A 19,207-nucleotide genomic window follows, 5' to 3' on the forward strand; every position below is an offset into this window, starting at 1 on the left:
AATATCGTTTTCTAGACAATTTTTTTTTGACAATTTCGTTTTCTTTGTCTGGATACTTTGTTTGACAACATTTTCCCGGTTTTCCAAGCAGTTTTTCGACGATTTCTTCTTCGTTTTTTGTAATAAATTCAATCTCACTTTCTAGACACTTGTTTTAGATATTCAAATATCGTTTTCTAGACAATTTTTTTTTGACAATTTCGTTTTCTTTGTCTGGATACTTTGTTTGACAACATTTTCCCGGTTTTCCAAGCAGTTTTTCAACGATTTCTTCTTCGTTTTTTGTAATAAATTCAATCTCACTTTCTAGACACTTGTTTTAGATATTCAAATATCGTTTTCTAGACAATTTTTTTTGACAATTTCGTTTTCTTTGTCTGGATACTTTGTTTGACAACATTTTCCCGGTTTTCCAAGCAGTTTTTCGACGATTTCTTCTTCGTTTTTTGTAATAAATTCGACCTCCTTTTCTAAACTCTCTTTTTAGATATTCAAACATCGTTTTCTAGACAATTTTTTTTGACAATTTCGTTTTCTTTGTCTGGATACTTTGTTTGACAACATTTTCCCGGTTTTCCAAGCAGTTTTTCGACGATTTCTTCTTCGTTTTTTGTAATAAATTCGACCTCCTTTTCTAAACTCTCTTTTTAGATATTCAAACATCGTTTTCTAGACAATTTTTTTTGACAATTTCGTTTTCTTTGTCTGGATACTTTGTTTGACAACATTTTCCCGGTTTTCCAAGCAGTTTTTCGACGATTTCTTCTTCGTTTTTTGTAATAAATTCGACCTCCTTTTCTAAACTCTCTTTTTAGATATTCAAACATCGTTTTCTAGACAATTTTTTCCGACAATTTCGTTTTCTTTGTCTGGATACTTTGTTTGACAACATTTTCCCGCTATTCCAAGCAGTTTTTCGACGATTTCTTCTTCGTTTTTTGTAATAAATTCAATCTCACTTTCTAGATACTTGTTTTAGATATTCAAATATCGTTTTCTAGACACTATTTTTGACAATTTATTTTCAAAATACTTTTTTTGAAAAATTTCGTTGCTTTTTTGGTTATTGTAGCATAAATTTCTATAAGACACTTTCTAAATTATTAACAATTTCTCTATTTAATTCAATTTCTTTCACCTGACGTGTTTATTTCACCTAAATTCAATATAAAAATGGGGGGACTAATAAACAAATTTCCAATTTGTATAATTTGCTGAAAAATTTTCGATACTTACATAAAACCTGCTAAAACATTTAATAGAGTACTTTTTCCGGCACCCGAAGGTCCCATAATAACCGACAATTCTCCAGCTTTAAATTGCCCGGAGACGCCGTGAAGAATTTTTTTCGATTCTGCAATAAAATTTTCATTTTCATATTTTACAATTTCGTTCTGTTTTTTTTTTTCGTAATTATTTTCTAATAATTTCGAGTCGTTTTCCACGAATATTAAGAAAAATCAAACTCAAAAATCAATTTTTACGCATTTTTTTATAAAAAAAAACGTCAAATTTAAGCCACGACGTTAATACACTTTTTTGACAGCTTCCTAAACACATTTTTTTCAAATAATTTTGACCCCACTTTATATAAATATATTTCGACAGTTTCTTTGTTGCTTTCTAGAAATTTTCCGATAATTTCGAGTCGCTTTCCACGAAATTTGAAATGCGGTTTTGAAAATTCACGAATATTAAAAAAAATCAAATTCAAAATTTCATTTTTACGTTTTTTTTATAAAAAAAAACGTCAAATTTAAGCCACGACGTTAATACACTTTTTTGACAGCTTCCTAAACACATTTTTTTCAAATAATTTTGACCCCACTTTATATAAATATATTTCGACAGTTTCTTTGTTGCTTTCTAGAAATTTTCCGATAATTTCGAGTCGCTTTCCACGAAATTTGAAATGCGGTTTTGAAAATTCACGAATATTAAAAAAAATCAAACTCAAAATTTCATTTTTACGTTTTTTTTATAAAAAAAACGTCAAATTTAAGCCACGACGTTAATACACTTTTTTGACAGCTTCCTAAACACATTTTTTTCAAATAATTTTGACCCCACTTTATATAAATATATTTCGACAGTTTCTTTGTTGCTTTCTAGAAATTTTCCGATAATTTCGAGTCGCTTTCCACGAAATTTGAAATGCGGTTTTGAAAATTCACGAATATTAAAAAAAATCAAACTCAAAATTTCATTTTTACGTTTTTTTTATAAAAAAAAACGTCAAATTTAAGCCACGACGTTAATACACTTTTTTGACAGCTTCCTAAACACATTTTTTTCAAATAATTTTGACCCCACTTTATATAAATATATTTCGACAGTTTCTTTGTTGCTTTCTAGAAATTTTCCGATAATTTCGAGTCGCTTTCCACGAAATTTGAAATGCGGTTTTGAAAATTCACGAATATTAAAAAAAATCAAATTCAAAATTTCATTTTTACGTTTTTTTTATAAAAAAAAACGTCAAATTTAAGCCACGACGTTAATACACTTTTTTGACAGCTTCCTAAACACATTTTTTTCAAATAATTTTGACCCCACTTTATATAAATATATTTCGACAGTTTCTTTGTTGCTTTCTAGAAATTTTCCGATAATTTCGAGTCGCTTTCCACGAAATTTGAAATGCGGTTTTGAAAATTCACGAATATTAAAAAAAATCAAACTCAAAATTTCATTTTTACGTTTTTTTTATAAAAAAAACGTCAAATTTAAGCCACGACGTTAATACACTTTTTTGACAGCTTCCTAAACACATTTTTTTCAAATAATTTTGACCCCACTTTATATAAATATATTTCGACAGTTTCTTTGTTGCTTTCTAGAAATTTTCCGATAATTTCGAGTCGCTTTCCACGAAATTTGAAATGCGGTTTTGAAAATTCACGAATATTAAGAAAAATCAAACTCAAAATTTCATTTTTACGCATTTTTTTATAAAAAAAACGTCAAATTTAAGCCACGATGTTAAGACGCTGTTTTTAATAGCTTTCTAAACATTTTTTTTTATAATTATGTTTTCGTTTCATAGACACTTTCTCTTCGATTTCTAAACCTTTTTTTTTTTCAATAATTTTGTTAATATAAGATTGCTTTTTATGGAATTTAATCTACACTACACACTGTTTAAAAAAAAAATAAAATATGTTGCAAGAGAAAAGAAAAGGACAAGGGCAATTACATTTTTCCCAATCGTTAATTAACAAATTAAGACACAGATAATTCGAATAATTTAAGTTGTTTATCGACCGCAGCTTATTTAAATCTTCCGACGAAATGTTTTTTTTTTTTTTTCATTGACATGTCGCTATTCCGTCAAATCGTCCTCGCATTTTGTTTATAGTCGACCATTAAAAATAATACCATTTTCTGTTTGACGTACTAATAAAGTTGAAAGAGAATGTTGAAAAAAAAAATGAATACGTCTAGTTTCTATTATGTAAAAAAATAACAACTAATTACATACGATTGGCAACATCCTTGAGATATCATAATGGGTCTAGCTTACTTTTGACCTGAAATTTCACAGTCGAAATATACAGTTTCAACTTTTACTTTTTAATAATAATTAAATGAGATAATATCTCGAAATCCGTACGAATTTCGTCGATTATTTATATTTATTAAGACAATCTGTATAAACGTTTATATTGTTCCATTTAAATTTTGCATTTTCAAATATTTCATTCGTTTCAAAATGTCACGATTTCGTTGTAAAACTGACGAAAATTTTAACGAAATTTAACGAATAATAATAGAAACACGAAAATTGCAATCAGATCCATGTTTTTCGGTTTACGTCGGACATTGTTGTATACAAATTTGTAACAAACCACGCCACGCCACGCTACGCGACTTCAATTCATGTGGAATTCTGTTTTATACTCATTTATAACAAGCCTCGCCACACCACGCCACGCCACGCTACTTCAATTCACGTGATACTTTGTTTTATACACATTTGTAACAAGCAAAATCACGCCACGCCACGCCACGCGACTTCGATTCACGTACTTTGTTTTATAGACATTTGTAACAAGCCACGCCACGTTACGCGACTTCGATTCACGTAGTACTTAGTTTTATACTCATTTATAACAAGCCTCGCCACATCACGCCACGCCACGCGACTTCGATTCACGTAGTATTCTGTTTTATACTCATTTATAACAAGCCTCGCCACACCACGCCACGCCACGCTACTTCAATTCACGTGATACTTTGTTTTATACACATTTGTAACAAGCAAAATCACGCCACGCCACGCCACGCGACTTCGATTCACGTACTTTGTTTTATAGACATTTGTAACAAGCCACGCCACGTTACGCGACTTCGATTCACGTAGTACTTAGTTTTATACTCATTTATAACAAGCCTCGCCACATCACGCCACGCCACGCGACTTCGATTCACGTAGTATTCTGTTTTATACTCATTTATAACAAGCCTCGCCACACCACGCCACGCCACGCTACTTCAATTCACGTGATACTTTGTTTTATACACATTTGTAACAAGCAAAATCACGCCACGCCACGCCACGCGACTTCGATTCACGTACTTTGTTTTATAGACATTTGTAACAAGCCACGCCACGTTACGCGACTTCGATTCACGTAGTACTTAGTTTTATACTCATTTATAACAAGGCTCGCCACACCACGCCACGCCACGCGACTTCAATTCACATGGTACTTTGTTTTATATACCTTTGTAACAAGTCACGCGCTGAATGGCGTGGCGTGGAGTGTAGAATGGGATTTTTTTACTCAAAACTCGTCAATTATCAATTTCCTTGTACTCGAACTTTAAAAACTTCGATTTATTTATTTTTTTGTTTCGATAAAATCTACTGCGGCTGTTAGACCTGCAACAACTTTTGGTAAAGGTGAAAACGGCAGAATCCTTTGTCATTTTTTTTTCCATACGCCGAATTCAAGTAAAGGTAAAATAACTTTAGAAGAAGTTTTACCAAAAACTGTTTGTGGGGTTGGAATAAATAGGAATTTCTTCAGTTTTACGATTTTTTTTTTTTTTCGGTTTTTATTTGTGTCATTAACTACGTCAAGTTTAATGTTATTACGTGAAAGTTTCGATCTCGAATGCAACGGCGTAAAAAAATTAGAGCGTATCACAATTAAGTTTGCAAAATGTTGATAGTCACGGTAAATTTTTTGCCGGGTCATAAATTAATATTAAATAAACGACTTTTGACATTTAACCTCAAAAAAAATATATATATATATATATAACCATTGTTTCTTATTTACATTGTCTATTTGTAGAAATGTCGTTAAGCAATATTGAAAATATTTGTCTTCGAATCGAAATTAATTAGAAATTAGATTCTATTTTATATATTTTTTTTTTGTTTTCGTTAGAATCCAGTCATAATATTAAAAAAAATATACACAAAATACGTGAAAAAAGATCGAAACCACGAATTTTTATTTATAATAATATAAATTCGATGAAAATTATGAAAATAATCAACAAAAATCGGGACAGAAAGAAAAAAAAAACACAACAGACACAATCCATTGAACCACCGAAGCTATTTTACATTTTAAACCTCATTTTACAAAAAATCGTTACGAAATTTGTGAAATTTAAAAGTTAAAAATAAAAAAATTGAACATTTTCCAGTGAAATTTGAAGCCGCGACCTAACCAAACGACAATCGACGCATTTTTGTTATAAATCGTTCAACGTATTTAATTAGCTATAGCTGGAAAAACCTAAAAATTAGCTAAAAAACTGAAAAATCAGCTAGAAACTCCAAAAATTAATTAGAAAACTTAGAAAATAGCCTCAATATGCAAAAATTATCTACAAGACGCCAGAAATTAACTAGAAAATCGTATTTAATTAGTTATAGCTGGAAAAACCTAAAAATTAGCTAAAAAACTGAAAAATCAGCTAGAAACTCCAAAAATTAATTAGAAAACTTAGAAAATAGCCTCAATATGCAAAAATTATCTACAAGACGCCAGAAATTAACTAGAAAATCGTATTTAATTAGTTATAGCTGGAAAAACCTAAAAATTAGCTAAAACGCTCAAAAATCAGCTAGAAAATCTCAGAAATTAACTAGAAAAACCCAGAAATTGGGTAGAAAACTCATAAATTTCTTATAAAACCCTTGAATTTCGTATAAAACCCATAAAGTAGGTAGAAAAATCTAAACATTAGTTGAAAAAACCCGAAAATTAGCTACGAAGATTAGAAAATAGCCTCAATATGCAAAAATTAGCCAGAATCACCCAGAAATTATCTAAAAACCGCTAGAATTTAGGTAAAAGCCCGAGACACCAGGTAGAAAAACGTAGAAATTATATATAAAAACCCAAAAATTAGATAGAAAACACATAAAGATCGTATAAAACCCAAAAATTTCGATTGAACCCATAAATTACGTATAAAAATCTAAACATTAGTTGAAAAAACCCGAAAATTAGCTTGAAAATCCCAGAAATTGGGTAGAAAACCCATAAATTTCGTATAAAACCCATAAATTAGGTAGAAAAATCTAAACATTAGTTGAAAAAACCCGAAAATTAGCTACGAAGATTAGAAAATAGCCTCAATATGGAAAAATTAGCCAGAATCACCCAGAAATTATCTAAAAACCGCTAGAATTTAGGTAAAAGCCCGAGACACCAGGTAGAAAAACGTAGAAATTATATATAAAAACCCAAAAATTAGATAGAAAACACATAAAGATCGTATAAAACCCAAAAATTTCGATTAAACCCATAAATTATGTATAAAAATCTAAACATTAGTTAAAAAAACCCGAAAATTAGCTAGAAAATCTCAGAAATTAACTAGAAAATCCCAGAAATTGGGTATAAAACCCATAAATTTCTTATAAAACCCATAAATTTCATATAAAACCCATAAATTAGGTAGAAAAATCTAGACATTAGTTAAAAAAACCCGAAAATTAGCTAGAAAATCTCAGAAATTAACTAGAAAATCCCAGAAATTGGGTATAAAACCCATAAATTTCTTATAAAACCCATAAATTTCATATAAAACCCATAAATTAGGTAGAAAAATCTAGACATTAGTTAAAAAAACCCGAAAATTAGCTAGAAAATCTCAGAAATTAACTAGAAAATCCCAGAAATTGGGTATAAAACCCATAAATTTCTTATAAAACCCATAAATTTCATATAAAACCCATAAATTAGGTAGAAAAATCTAGACATTAGTTAAAAAAACCCGAAAATTAGCTAGAAAATCTCAGAAATTAACTAGAAAATCCCAGAAATTGGGTATAAAACCCATAAATTTCTTACAAAACCCATGAATTTCGTATAAAACCCATAAAGTAGGTAAAAAAATCTAAACATTAGTTGAAAAAACCCAAAAATTAGCTACGAAGATTAGAAAATAGCCTCAATATGCAAAAATTAGCCAGAATCACCCAGAAATTATCTAAAAACCGCTAGAATTTAGGTAAAAGCCCGAGACACCAGGTAGAAAAACGTAGAAATTATATATAAAAACCCAAAAATTAGATAGAAAACACATAAAGATCGTATAAAACCCAAAAATTTCGATTAAACCCATAAATTACGTATAAAAATCTAAACATTAGTTAAAAAAACCCGAAAATTAGCTAGAAAATCCCAGAAATTGGGTAGAAAACCCATAAATTTCGTATAAAACCCATAAATTAGGTAGAAAAATCTAAACATCAGTTGAAAAAACCCGAAAATTAGCTTGAAAACATCAGGAACAAATCCGATAGGGATGAGATACCCTCGCAGTAGAATACTCCAGAAATTAGCTGGAAAACCCTAAAAATTAGCTACAAAGCTTAGAAAATAGCCTCAATATGCAAAAATTGGCTAGCAAAACCTAGAAATTACCTAAAAATCAATAGAGATTAGGTAAAAACCCGAGACACCAGGTAGAAAAACGTAGAAATTATATATAAAAACCCAAAAATTAGATAGAAAACACATAAAGATCGTATAAAACCCAAAAATTTCGATTAAACCCATAAATTACGTATAAAAATCTAAACATTAGTTAAAAAAACCCGAAAATTAGCTAGAAAATCCCAGAAATTGGGTAGAAAACCCATAAATTTCGTATAAAACCCATAAATTAGGTAGAAAAATCTAAACATCAGTTGAAAAAACCCAAAAATTAGCTACGAAGATTAGAAAATAGCCTCAATATGCAAAAATTAGCCAGAATCACCCAGAAATTATCTAAAAACCGCTAGAATTTAGGTAAAAGCCCGAGACACCAGGTAGAAAAACGTAGAAATTATATATAAAAACCCAAAAATTAGATAGAAAACACATAAAGATCGTATAAAACCCAAAAATTTCGATTAAACCCATAAATTACGTATAAAAATCTAAACATTAGTTAAAAAAACCCGAAAATTAGCTAGAAAATCCCAGAAATTGGGTAGAAAACCCATAAATTTCGTATAAAACCCATAAAGTAGGTAAAAAAATCTAAACATTAGTTGAAAAAACCCAAAAATTAGCTACGAAGATTAGAAAATAGCCTCAATATGCAAAAATTAGCCAGAATCACCCAGAAATTATCTAAAAACCGCTAGAATTTAGGTAAAAGCCCGAGACACCAGGTAGAAAAACGTAGAAATTATATATAAAAACCCAAAAATTAGATAGAAAACACATAAAGATCGTATAAAACCCAAAAATTTCGATTAAACCCATAAATTACGTATAAAAATCTAAACATTAGTTAAAAAAACCCGAAAATTAGCTAGAAAATCCCAGAAATTGGGTAGAAAACCCATAAATTTCGTATAAAACCCATAAATTAGGTAGAAAAATCTAAACATCAGTTGAAAAAAACCCAAAAATTAGCTACGAAGATTAGAAAATAGCCTCAATATGCAAAAATTAGCCAGAATCACCCAGAAATTATCTAAAAACCGCTAGAATTTAGGTAAAAGCCCGAGACACCAGGTAGAAAAACGTAGAAATTATATATAAAAACCCAAAAATTAGATAGAAAACACATAAAGATCGTATAAAACCCAAAAATTTCGATTAAACCCATAAATTACGTATAAAAATCTAAACATTAGTTAAAAAAACCCGAAAATTAGCTAGAAAATCCCAGAAATTGGGTAGAAAACCCATAAATTTCGTATAAAACCCATAAAGTAGGTAAAAAAATCTAAACATTAGTTGAAAAAACCCAAAAATTAGCTACGAAGATTAGAAAATAGCCTCAATATGCAAAAATTAGCCAGAATCACCCAGAAATTATCTAAAAACCGCTAGAATTTAGGTAAAAGCCCGAGACACCAGGTAGAAAAACGTAGAAATTATATATAAAAACCCAAAAATTAGATAGAAAACACATAAAGATCGTATAAAACCCAAAAATTTCGATTAAACCCATAAATTACGTATAAAAATCTAAACATTAGTTAAAAAAACCCGAAAATTAGCTAGAAAATCCCAGAAATTGGGTAGAAAACCCATAAATTTCGTATAAAACCCATAAATTAGGTAGAAAAATCTAAACATCAGTTGAAAAAACCCGAAAATTAGCTTGAAAACATCAGGAACAAATCCGATAGGGATGAGATACCCTCGCAGTAGAATACTCCAGAAATTAGCTGGAAAACCCTAAAAATTAGCTACAAAGCTTAGAAAATAGCCTCAATATGCAAAAATTGGCTAGCAAAACCTAGAAATTACCTAAAAATCAATAGAGATTAGGTAAAAACCCGAGACAACAGGTAGGAGAACCCCGAAATTAGATATAAAAACCCGAAAAAATCGTATAAAACCCAAAAATTAGGTAGAAAAATCTAACTATTAAATGAAATAACCCACAAATTAGCAAATATACACATACACATATGAAAAAAGATCGAAATCACGAATTATTTTTATATATAATAATATTCATTCGATGAAAATTATGAAAAATTATGACAGAAAGATAAAAAAACAATTTTAGAGTAAAATTTGATTTTTCTAATGGTGAAACACGACACATTGAACCACCGAAGCTATTTTACATTTTGAACCTCATTTTACAAAAAATCGTTACGAAATTTGTGAAATTTAAAAGTTAAAAATAAAAAAATTGAACATTTTCCAGTGAAATTTGAAGCCGCGACCTAACCAAACGACAATCGACGCATTTTGGTTACAAATCGTTCAAAGTATTTAATTTTTTTTTTTTTTAATCTATCAATAAAATTCAAAAATAATTAATTTTACGATTAAGAGAAAGTTTTCGAAATTTCAAGTCAATAGTATTAAAAGGAATAATAAACCGCGACTATAACTTACCTTTTTTAAATTTAGTTATAGACCAGGACGTCGAAACGAAAGTGATATTTTCGAAACTCAGATCGACAGTCTGTTTTTTGGGAAAAACGTTCATCATTGTATCTTGCATCGTTTGAAATCTGTAATTATTGTTAAAATTTTCGGACGAAATTTTCGTTTCCTCGTCATTTGATTTTCCCAAAGGTTTCAAAGGGTAAGTATAACGTTCAGGTCGATTCGATATATTCCTTTCGTTATCAATCTGACATGCCGAATACGTCTGAAAATAAAACGAAATTTGGCCGAAATTACAAAAATTTGAACCCCGCATTTTCGTAAATACATTTTTAAATGTATGTAAAATAAACGCGCGTATCTGGAAGGATATTCGGTTTTTCGCAACGGAAGGGGGTGAAAAAATATCGACATTTAGGGATCGGATTATATCTTAGTTTAATCAAGTTTTCACAAAAACTTCTATTGCATTTTCAGTTATCGTTTGTTTAACTTACTATTCAGGATTTTACATCAGGTTGGATTGCCACAAGGAGTTACCAAATTATAATGAATCTGGGCACTGCAACTCGTAGAAACATAAATTAAAAGCAACATAACCTCAGATATTAGCTAGAAATTTCCGAAAATTAACTAGAAAACCTAGAAAATTAGATTGAAAAACCCAAAAAATTAGATATAAAAACCCGAAAATTTGCTAGAAAAACCCAGAAATTATCTAAAATCCTTCAGAAATTAGGTAAAAAACCGAGAAATTAGATAGAATACCCATATATTTGGTAGAAAACCCAAAAATTAGGAAGAAAAATCTAACTATTAAATGAAAAAACCCAGAAAAAATTAGCAACAACAATAAAATCAATTCTAGAATACACCCAACATAAATTAAAGGATTTCTCCATTACCGAGAGGGAGGAGGCACCCTCGCAGTAGAATACCCCAGAAGTTAGCTGGAAAAACCTAAAAATTAGCTAAAAAAACTCAAAAATGAGCTAGAAACCCCAAAAATTAACTAGAAAATTTAGAGAATAGCACCAATATGCAAAAATTATCTATAAGAGCCCAGAAATTAACTAGAAAATCCCATAAATTGGGTAGAAAACCCATAAATTTCGTATAAAACCCATAAATTAAGTAGAAAAATATAAACATTAGTTGAAAAAACCCGAAATTTAGCTGGAAAATCTCAGGAATAAATCCGAGAGGAAGGAGACATCCTCGCAGTAGAATACCCCAGAAATTAGCTGGAAAAACCTAAAAATAGGCTAAAAAAACTCAAAAATGAGCTAGAAACTCCAAAAATTAACTAGAAAATTTAGAAAATATCCTCAATATGCAAAAACTAGCCAGAATAACCCAGAAATTATCTAAAAACACCTAGAAATTAGGTAAAAACCCGAGACAATAGATAGAAAAACCCATAAATTAAGATATAAAAACCCAAAAATTAGATATAAAAACCCAAAAATTAGCTAGAAAACTCCAGAAATTATCTAAAATCCTTCATTAATTAGGTAAAAAACCGAGAAATTAGATAGAATATCCATAAATTTGGTAGAAAACCTAAAAATTAGGAAGAAAAATCTAACTATTAAATGTGAAAACCCAGAAATTAGCAAGTACAATAAAATCAATTCTAGAATACACCCAATATAAATTAAAGGATTTCTCTATTTCCGAACCCTCGCAGTAGAATACCCCAGAAATTAGCTGGAAAAAACCTAAAAATTGAATAGAAAAATAGCTAAAAATTCAATAAATTAGGTAGAAAACCAGGATTTACCTTTAGAATTCCAGAAATTGGCTAGAAAACCCAGAAAATAGTTAAAACATCAAAAAAAAACCTGAAACCATCTGGAAATCGCGAGAAATGAAGCAGAATAATCCAAAAATTTAATAAAAAAAAAACAGAAATTAGGTATAATACCCCAGAGATTAGATGGAAAAACCTAAAAATTAACTAGAAAACCAAAAAAATAGCTAGAAAATGCAAAAATCACCTAGAAAATCCAATAAATTAGGTAGAAAACCCAGAAAATAGCTAAAAAATGGAAGAAATTAATTAGAAAAAGCCAGAAACCATCTGGAAATCGGGCAGAATAACCTAAGAATTTGGTAAAAAAACAGAAATTAATAACCTAAGAATTTGGTAAAAAAACAGAAATTAGTTGGAAAAATCTAAAAATTTACTAGAAAACCTAAAAAATAGGTAATAAATGCAGAAATCACCTAGAAAATTCAATAAATTAGGTAGAATAACAAATAAATTAGCTGGAAAACCAGAAATTACTTTTAAAATCCCAGAAATTACCTAGTAAACCGAAAAAATCTGAAAAGTGCAAAAATTTGTTAGAAAATCCCAGAAACCAGAAATTGGGTAGAAAACCCATAAATTTCGTATAAAACCCATAAATTAGGTAAAACATCAGGAACAAATCCGATAGGGAGGAGATACTCTCGCAGTAGAATACCCCAGAAATTAGCTGGAAAAACCTAAAAATTAGCTACAAAACTTAGAAAATAGCCTCAATATGCAAAAATTGGCTAGCAAAACCTAGAAATTACCTAAAAATCAATAGAGATTAGGTAAAACCCGAGACAACAGGTAGAAAAACCCATAAATTAGATATAAAAACCCAAAAAAATCGTATAAAATCCAGAAATTAGGTAGAAAAATCTAAAAATTATGTAGAAACTAACACACCTTGAGGTGGCGCGGCGCAGTACTGATTTACACTCGATATAACCTCAAAAATGGCAACAAAATGATTCAATTTTTTTTTTTTTGAATATATTTGAGCGTATATACGAAACCGCAGGTGATTTTGTGGGTTCCCGTTTTGGGAACTCCAGCTCGACATTTTTCGATGTATGCTCGTAAAAATTTTAATATCACACTTATCGGATTACCCTCGTAACAAAAATTAAATAAATCTCTATAGGTTTTACTATGATCAACTTTATCTTCCGCAATAAACGAGAAAATACGTGTTTCTAATAATAATATCGGTAATTTGAAATAAAAACAAATTTATACAAGGTTTCATCTATAAATAATGAAAAATGCAATCAGCGTATAATCCGCGCGATACGAATATTAATTTGCGAATATTTCTGCTCTTAATATAATTTTTTTATTTTAACGAATCTCGTCAAAATTTTTTTTTTTTTTTAGTATTAGTATTTACATGGTGTACGAAATAAATTCACAAAGCACCGTCGACTAAAAATTGTTCTCCATATTATTTCTAAAACATCCTGTATACAATAAGTAATTTTGCAGCTAATTTTTAGGTTTTTTATTTAATTTCTCGGGTATTCTACATAATTTCTGATTTTTTTACTAAAATTTTTGGGTTTTTTTGCCAGATTTCTTGCGATTTTCTGATGGTTTCTGGGTTTTTCTAACAATATTTTTGCATTTTTCAGATTTTTTCGGTTCACTAGGTAATTTCTGGGATTTTAAAAGTAATTTCTGATTTTCCAGCTAATTTATTTGGTATTCTACCTAATTTATTGAATTTTCTAGGTGATTTCTGCATTTTGTACCTATTTTTTAGGTTTTCTAGTAAATTTTTAGATTTTTCCAACTAATTTCTGTTTTTTTACCAAATTTTTAGGTTATTCTGCCCGATTTCCAGATGGTTTCTGGCTTTTTCTAATTAATTTCTTCCATTTTTTAGCTATTTTCTGGGTTTTCTACCTAATTTATTGCATTTTCTAGGTGATTTTTGCAATTTCTAGCTATTTTTCAGGTTTTCTAGTTAATTTTTAGGTTTTTCCATCTAATCTCTGGGGTATTACAACTAATTTCTATTTTTTTTTCAAATTTTTGGTTTATTCTGCTTCATTTCTCGCGATTTCCAGATGGTTTCAGGTTTTTTTTTGATGTTTTAACTATTTTCTGGGTTTTCTAGCTAATTTCTGGAATTTTAAAGGTAATTTCTGGATTTTCAGCTAATTTATTTGGTGTTCTACCTAATTTATTGAATTTTCTAGGTGATTTCTGCATTTTGTACCTATTTTTTAGGTTTTCCAGTAAATTTTTAGGTTTGTTCCATCTGATTTGTAGGGTATTCTACCTAATTTCTGTTTTTTTACCAAATTTTTAGGTTATTCCGCACGATTTTTGGCGATTTCTATATAGTTTCTGGGTTTTCTAGCTAATTTTTGCACGTTTTAATTATTTTCTAGGTTTTCTAGTTTAATAATTTGCATTATTGATATTACGAAAAAAAAAATTAGTAACATCTGATAAAGATAAAAATTAGATCAAAACAAATAAAATTTGAAAATTGTTCATTTGTATTATTGTAACATTAATATAGATTTTTCGAATAGGGTGGCATACCACCCCGTATATATCACGAAATCTATGAACTTCCGTAACATTTTAGGGATAATACGGTCTAATACTTAGAGATGTCACTTAATTAGACATCTCACTACAATTTTTCGAAAAATACGCCTTATCAACACTCAAAAATGTCACTAAATCACTTCACTACATATTTTCAATTTATATCTAACTATTAACCGCGACGTTTTTCAAAAATACACGTTTGTGCAGTAAATTCTTATCCTGAATACACATAACCACGACCTTTGGCATCAATTCGAATTAAATCGAATTTCGTACTAATTTAACGAATTGGCAACGTAGCCGTGATAATAAGAAGACGTCAAACATCGCAAATTCATCGAAATTATTTTCGAGTACCATTCATAAACGTATCCGTTCATTACATAAGCCTTTTATTGTAAAAAAATACTCGATGACGAATTAAACGAATTAACCAGTCCACATAATTTGTTTCCGTTTTTTTCTTTACATTTAATTTAAAAACTAACACGGAAAATCAATTAAAATTATTGTTTCTATTCTATTCCACTTTAGAAATTCAGATAAATATAATGGGACGATTGATATATTTCTATTTAAAAATAAAAAAAAAAAAAAACTTAATTTACGTAGAGAATTAATAAAAAACGACGACGTCGATTATCAATTAATTCATTATTTATCTCGATAAATAAATACCCTTGACACCATAATCTTTATTTTTACGTATTTAATACAAACAATGAAAAATCTAATTATTTTGAGGTTATTAATATCAATTATTTTCGAATTTCCTCGTATATCAATAATATTTATCGAAATTTTAATTTTCGTACTTACAGGCGCTTCAGATCCCACCATTTTCTAATCGAACATCAACTGTACTCGAAAACGATTCGCCGATATTCAACAGACTTCCTTCATACAAATTAGAACGGAAATAATAGAAAAAAATAAAAAATGATGTCGAAGAAAGTTAATTCGCAGTCACAAACAAAATGATTCTCGGCACGGCGGCGTGACCGACAGACTGACACAACAATTTCACATTGGTCGTACGACGCGGTTTTATTTTTATTTAAGTACTTGTCGAGTTCGTTAACGAACGCCTTCTATTATCCCGCACGTATCTCATTACGGATATCTTTGTGACTATTTTGTGCAATACGCAGACGTAAACTGTGTGTCTCTCCTATACGATTTATTTATTTTTCCAAAAACGTTCGTTTATGCCCGAATGCCCGTATTCGAGAGTCGAAATCTATTGTGTGTATCTACACGATAACGATTTTTCGGGAGTCGCTACGACGCCATAATGTCTTCTTCTCGTTTTATTGATTTGAGGTTAATGTTTTTTATTTTGTTTACGTTGAAATTTCGTAACGTTTTCGTGAAAATTCCACGATTGGATAATTCTTTCTAAAGATACAGGGTGTACTTTATTTATTTACGAGGGTTGATTGAAAATTTTCGACCTAACAAAGACCACAAATCTGTACGGTTAATACAGCGATGTTCTAACATTTTCCGACCAAATAATTAGTTATAAATCTTAGAAATTAACAATAAAACCCGCAAATTTGTTTAAAAAAGTAGTAAAGTCCTGAAATTAGTCGAAAAATCCCGAAAATTAGATATACAATCTAAAAATTAGCTAGAAAAACCCAAAAATTCAGTAGAAAACCCACAAACTAGCGGGAAAACCCCAGATATAAGGTAGAAAGCCAAAAAATTTTGTGAAATTTGTTAGAAAACTCAATAAATTAGCTAGATAAACCCAGAAACCATCTGGAAACCTCCAGAAATCACACACAACATCCCAGAATTTTGGTAAAAAACTTAGAAATCAGGTAGAATACTGTAGAAATTAGCTACAAAACCCAGAAATTAAGTAAAATATCCCAGAAATAAACTGGAAAACCACAAAAAGTAGCTATAAAATACCAAAATTAGCTAGAAAACTCCAGAAATTAGATAGCAAGGCCCAGAAACCATCTGGAAACCGCCAAAAATCAGGCAGGATAACCCCGAAATTTGATTAAAAAACAGAAATTAAGTAGAAAATATAATAAATTAGGTAGAATACTCAATAAATTAGCTGGAAATCCAGAAATCAGCATTAAAATCCCAGAAATTAGCGAAAAATGTCCGGAAATTAGATGGAAAAAACCTAAAAAATAACTAGAAAAACTAGAAAATAGCTACAAAATACAAAAATCACCTAGAAAATCCTATACATTAGGCAGAACTCCTAATAAATTAGCTGGAAAGCCAGAAATTGCCTTTAAAATTCCAGGAATTAGCTAGAAACCCAGAAAATAGCTAAAACATCCAAAAAAACCCTGTAACCATCTGGAAATTGCCAGAAATCAGGCAAAATAACCCAAAAAGTTTGTAAAAAACTGAAATTAGATAGAATACCCAAGAAATTAGATGGAAAAACCTAAAAATTGAATAGAAAAACTAGAAAATGGCTAAAAATTTAATAAATTAGGTAGAAAACCAGGATTTGCCTTTAGAATTCCAGAAATTGGCTAGAAAACCCAGAAAATAGTTAAAACATCAAAAAATAATCTGAAACCATCTGGAAATCGCCATAAATCGTGCAGAATAATCCAAAAATTCAATAAAAAAAACAGAAATTAGGTATAATACCCCAGAGATTAGATGGAAAAACCTAAAAATTAACTAGAAAACCAAAAAAATAGCTAGAAAATGCAAAAATCACCTAGAAAATCCAATAAATTAGGTAGAAAACCCAGAAAATAGCTAAAAAATGGAAGAAATTAATTAGAAAAAGCCAGAAACCATTTGGAAATCGGGCAGAATAACCTAAAAATTTGGTAAAAAAACAGAAATTAGGTAGAATACCCCAGAAATTAAATGGAAAAAAAACCTAAAAATTGACTAGAAAAACTAGAAAATAGCCAAATATTCAATAAATTAGGTAGAACACCAAATAAATTAGCGGAAAATCCAGAAATTAGCTAGAAACCCCAGAAAATAGTTAAAACATCAAAAAAAAAACCTGAAACCATCTGGAAATCGCCAGAAATCAGGAAGAATAACCCAAAAAGTTAGTAAAAAAAAACTGAAATTAGATAGAATACCCCAGAAATTAGATGGAAAAACCTAAAAATTAACTAGAAAACCCAGAAAATAGCTACAATATGCAAAAATCACCTAAAAATTCCAATAAATTAGGCAGAAAACCCAGAATATAGCTAAAAAATGGAAGAAATTAATTAGAAAAAGCCAGAAACCATTTGGAAATCGGGCAGAATAACATAAAAATTTGGTAAAAAAACAGAAATTAGGTAGAATACCCCAGAAATTAGATGGAAAAAAACCTAAAAATTGACTAGAAAAACTAGAAAATAGCCAAAAATTCAATAAATTAGGTAGACCACCAAATAAATTAGCGGAAAATCCAGAAATTAGCTAGAAACCCCAGAAAATAGTTAAAACATCAAAAAAAAAACCTGAAACCATCTGGAAATCGCCAGAAATCAGGAAGAGTAACCCAAAAAGTTAGTAAAAAAAAACTGAAATTAGATAGAATACCCCAGAAATTAGATGGAAAAACCTAAAAATTAACTAGAAAACCCAGAAAATAGCTACAATATGCAAAAATCACCTAAAAATTCCAATAAATTAGGCAGAAAACCCAGAATATAGCTAAAAAATGGAAAAATTAATTAGAAAAACACAGAAATCATCTGAAAATCGCCAGAAATCAAGCAGAATAACCCAAAAATTAGGTAGAATACGCCAGAAATTATTTGCAAAAACCTAAAAATTAACTAGAAAACCTAAAAAATAGCTACAAAATGTAAAAATCGCCTAGAAAATCCAATAAATTAGGTAGAACACCCAGAAAATAGCTGAAACATGCAAAAATTAGCTAGAAAAACCATCAGGAAATCACCAGGAATCAGGCAGAATAACCTAGACATTTGGTAATAAAAAAAAAACAGAAATTATGTAGAATACCCCAAAAATTAGATGGAAAAACTTGAAAATTGACTTGTAAATCTAGAAAATTCAATAAATTAGGTAGAACACTTAATAAATTAGCTGGTAACCCAGAAATTAACTTTAGAACCCCAGAAATTAGATAGAAAACCCAAAAAAGATGAAAATGCAAATATTAGATGAAAAAAAAAACAGAAACCACTTGAAAATCGCCAGAAGTCATGCAGAATAACCAAAAAATTTTATAAAAAAAACAGATATTAGGTAGAATACCCCAGAAATTAGCTAGAAAAACCCAGAAATTAGCTTGAAACCCCCAGGAATTGGGTAGGATAGCAAAATTCATCCACCCCCTTTTTTTTCTTTTTTTTTACAACCCGGAAAATAAAAAATAAATCGTAGAGAGAAATCGTTTTTATTTTTTAAACTTTGAATTTATATACTTACGTCCTCGTATGATGAAAATCTTTGATGTGGCTAAACAGGAAAAAAATCGCTACGGCTCAGATACGGTTGATATGCGGTAGGTGGTTAAATTCGCGGTTGTCGCGCGCTGTAATTACAG

The 19,207-nt window shown here is 29.7% G+C and overlaps 1 protein-coding gene across 2 annotated transcripts in view; it reads right to left on the reverse strand.

Moving 5' to 3' along the window:
• The window catches only part of LOC130448753 (ATP-binding cassette sub-family G member 1-like), a 64,301-nt gene that overhangs the window by 26,256 nt on the left and 18,838 nt on the right, over window positions 1-19,207 (reverse strand). The window contains exons 1-3 of one of the 2 annotated variants that reach the window (XM_056786258.1): window positions 15,508-15,845; window positions 10,332-10,590; window positions 1,237-1,354 (exon numbers count right to left, since the gene is read on the reverse strand). In XM_056786258.1, the coding sequence (XP_056642236.1) occupies window positions 1,237-1,354; window positions 10,332-10,590; window positions 15,508-15,528 (398 nt within the window). In that variant the 5' untranslated portion in view covers window positions 15,529-15,845. Of the gene's footprint in view, window positions 1-1,236; window positions 1,355-10,331; window positions 10,591-15,507; window positions 15,846-19,207 lie in introns of those variants that run through there. The other variant, XM_056786267.1, reaches the window with a different exon arrangement.

This window comes from Diorhabda sublineata, chromosome 1 (genome assembly GCF_026230105.1).
Source record: "Diorhabda sublineata isolate icDioSubl1.1 chromosome 1, icDioSubl1.1, whole genome shotgun sequence".
NCBI classification, from domain to species: Eukaryota; Metazoa; Arthropoda; class Insecta; order Coleoptera; family Chrysomelidae; genus Diorhabda; species Diorhabda sublineata.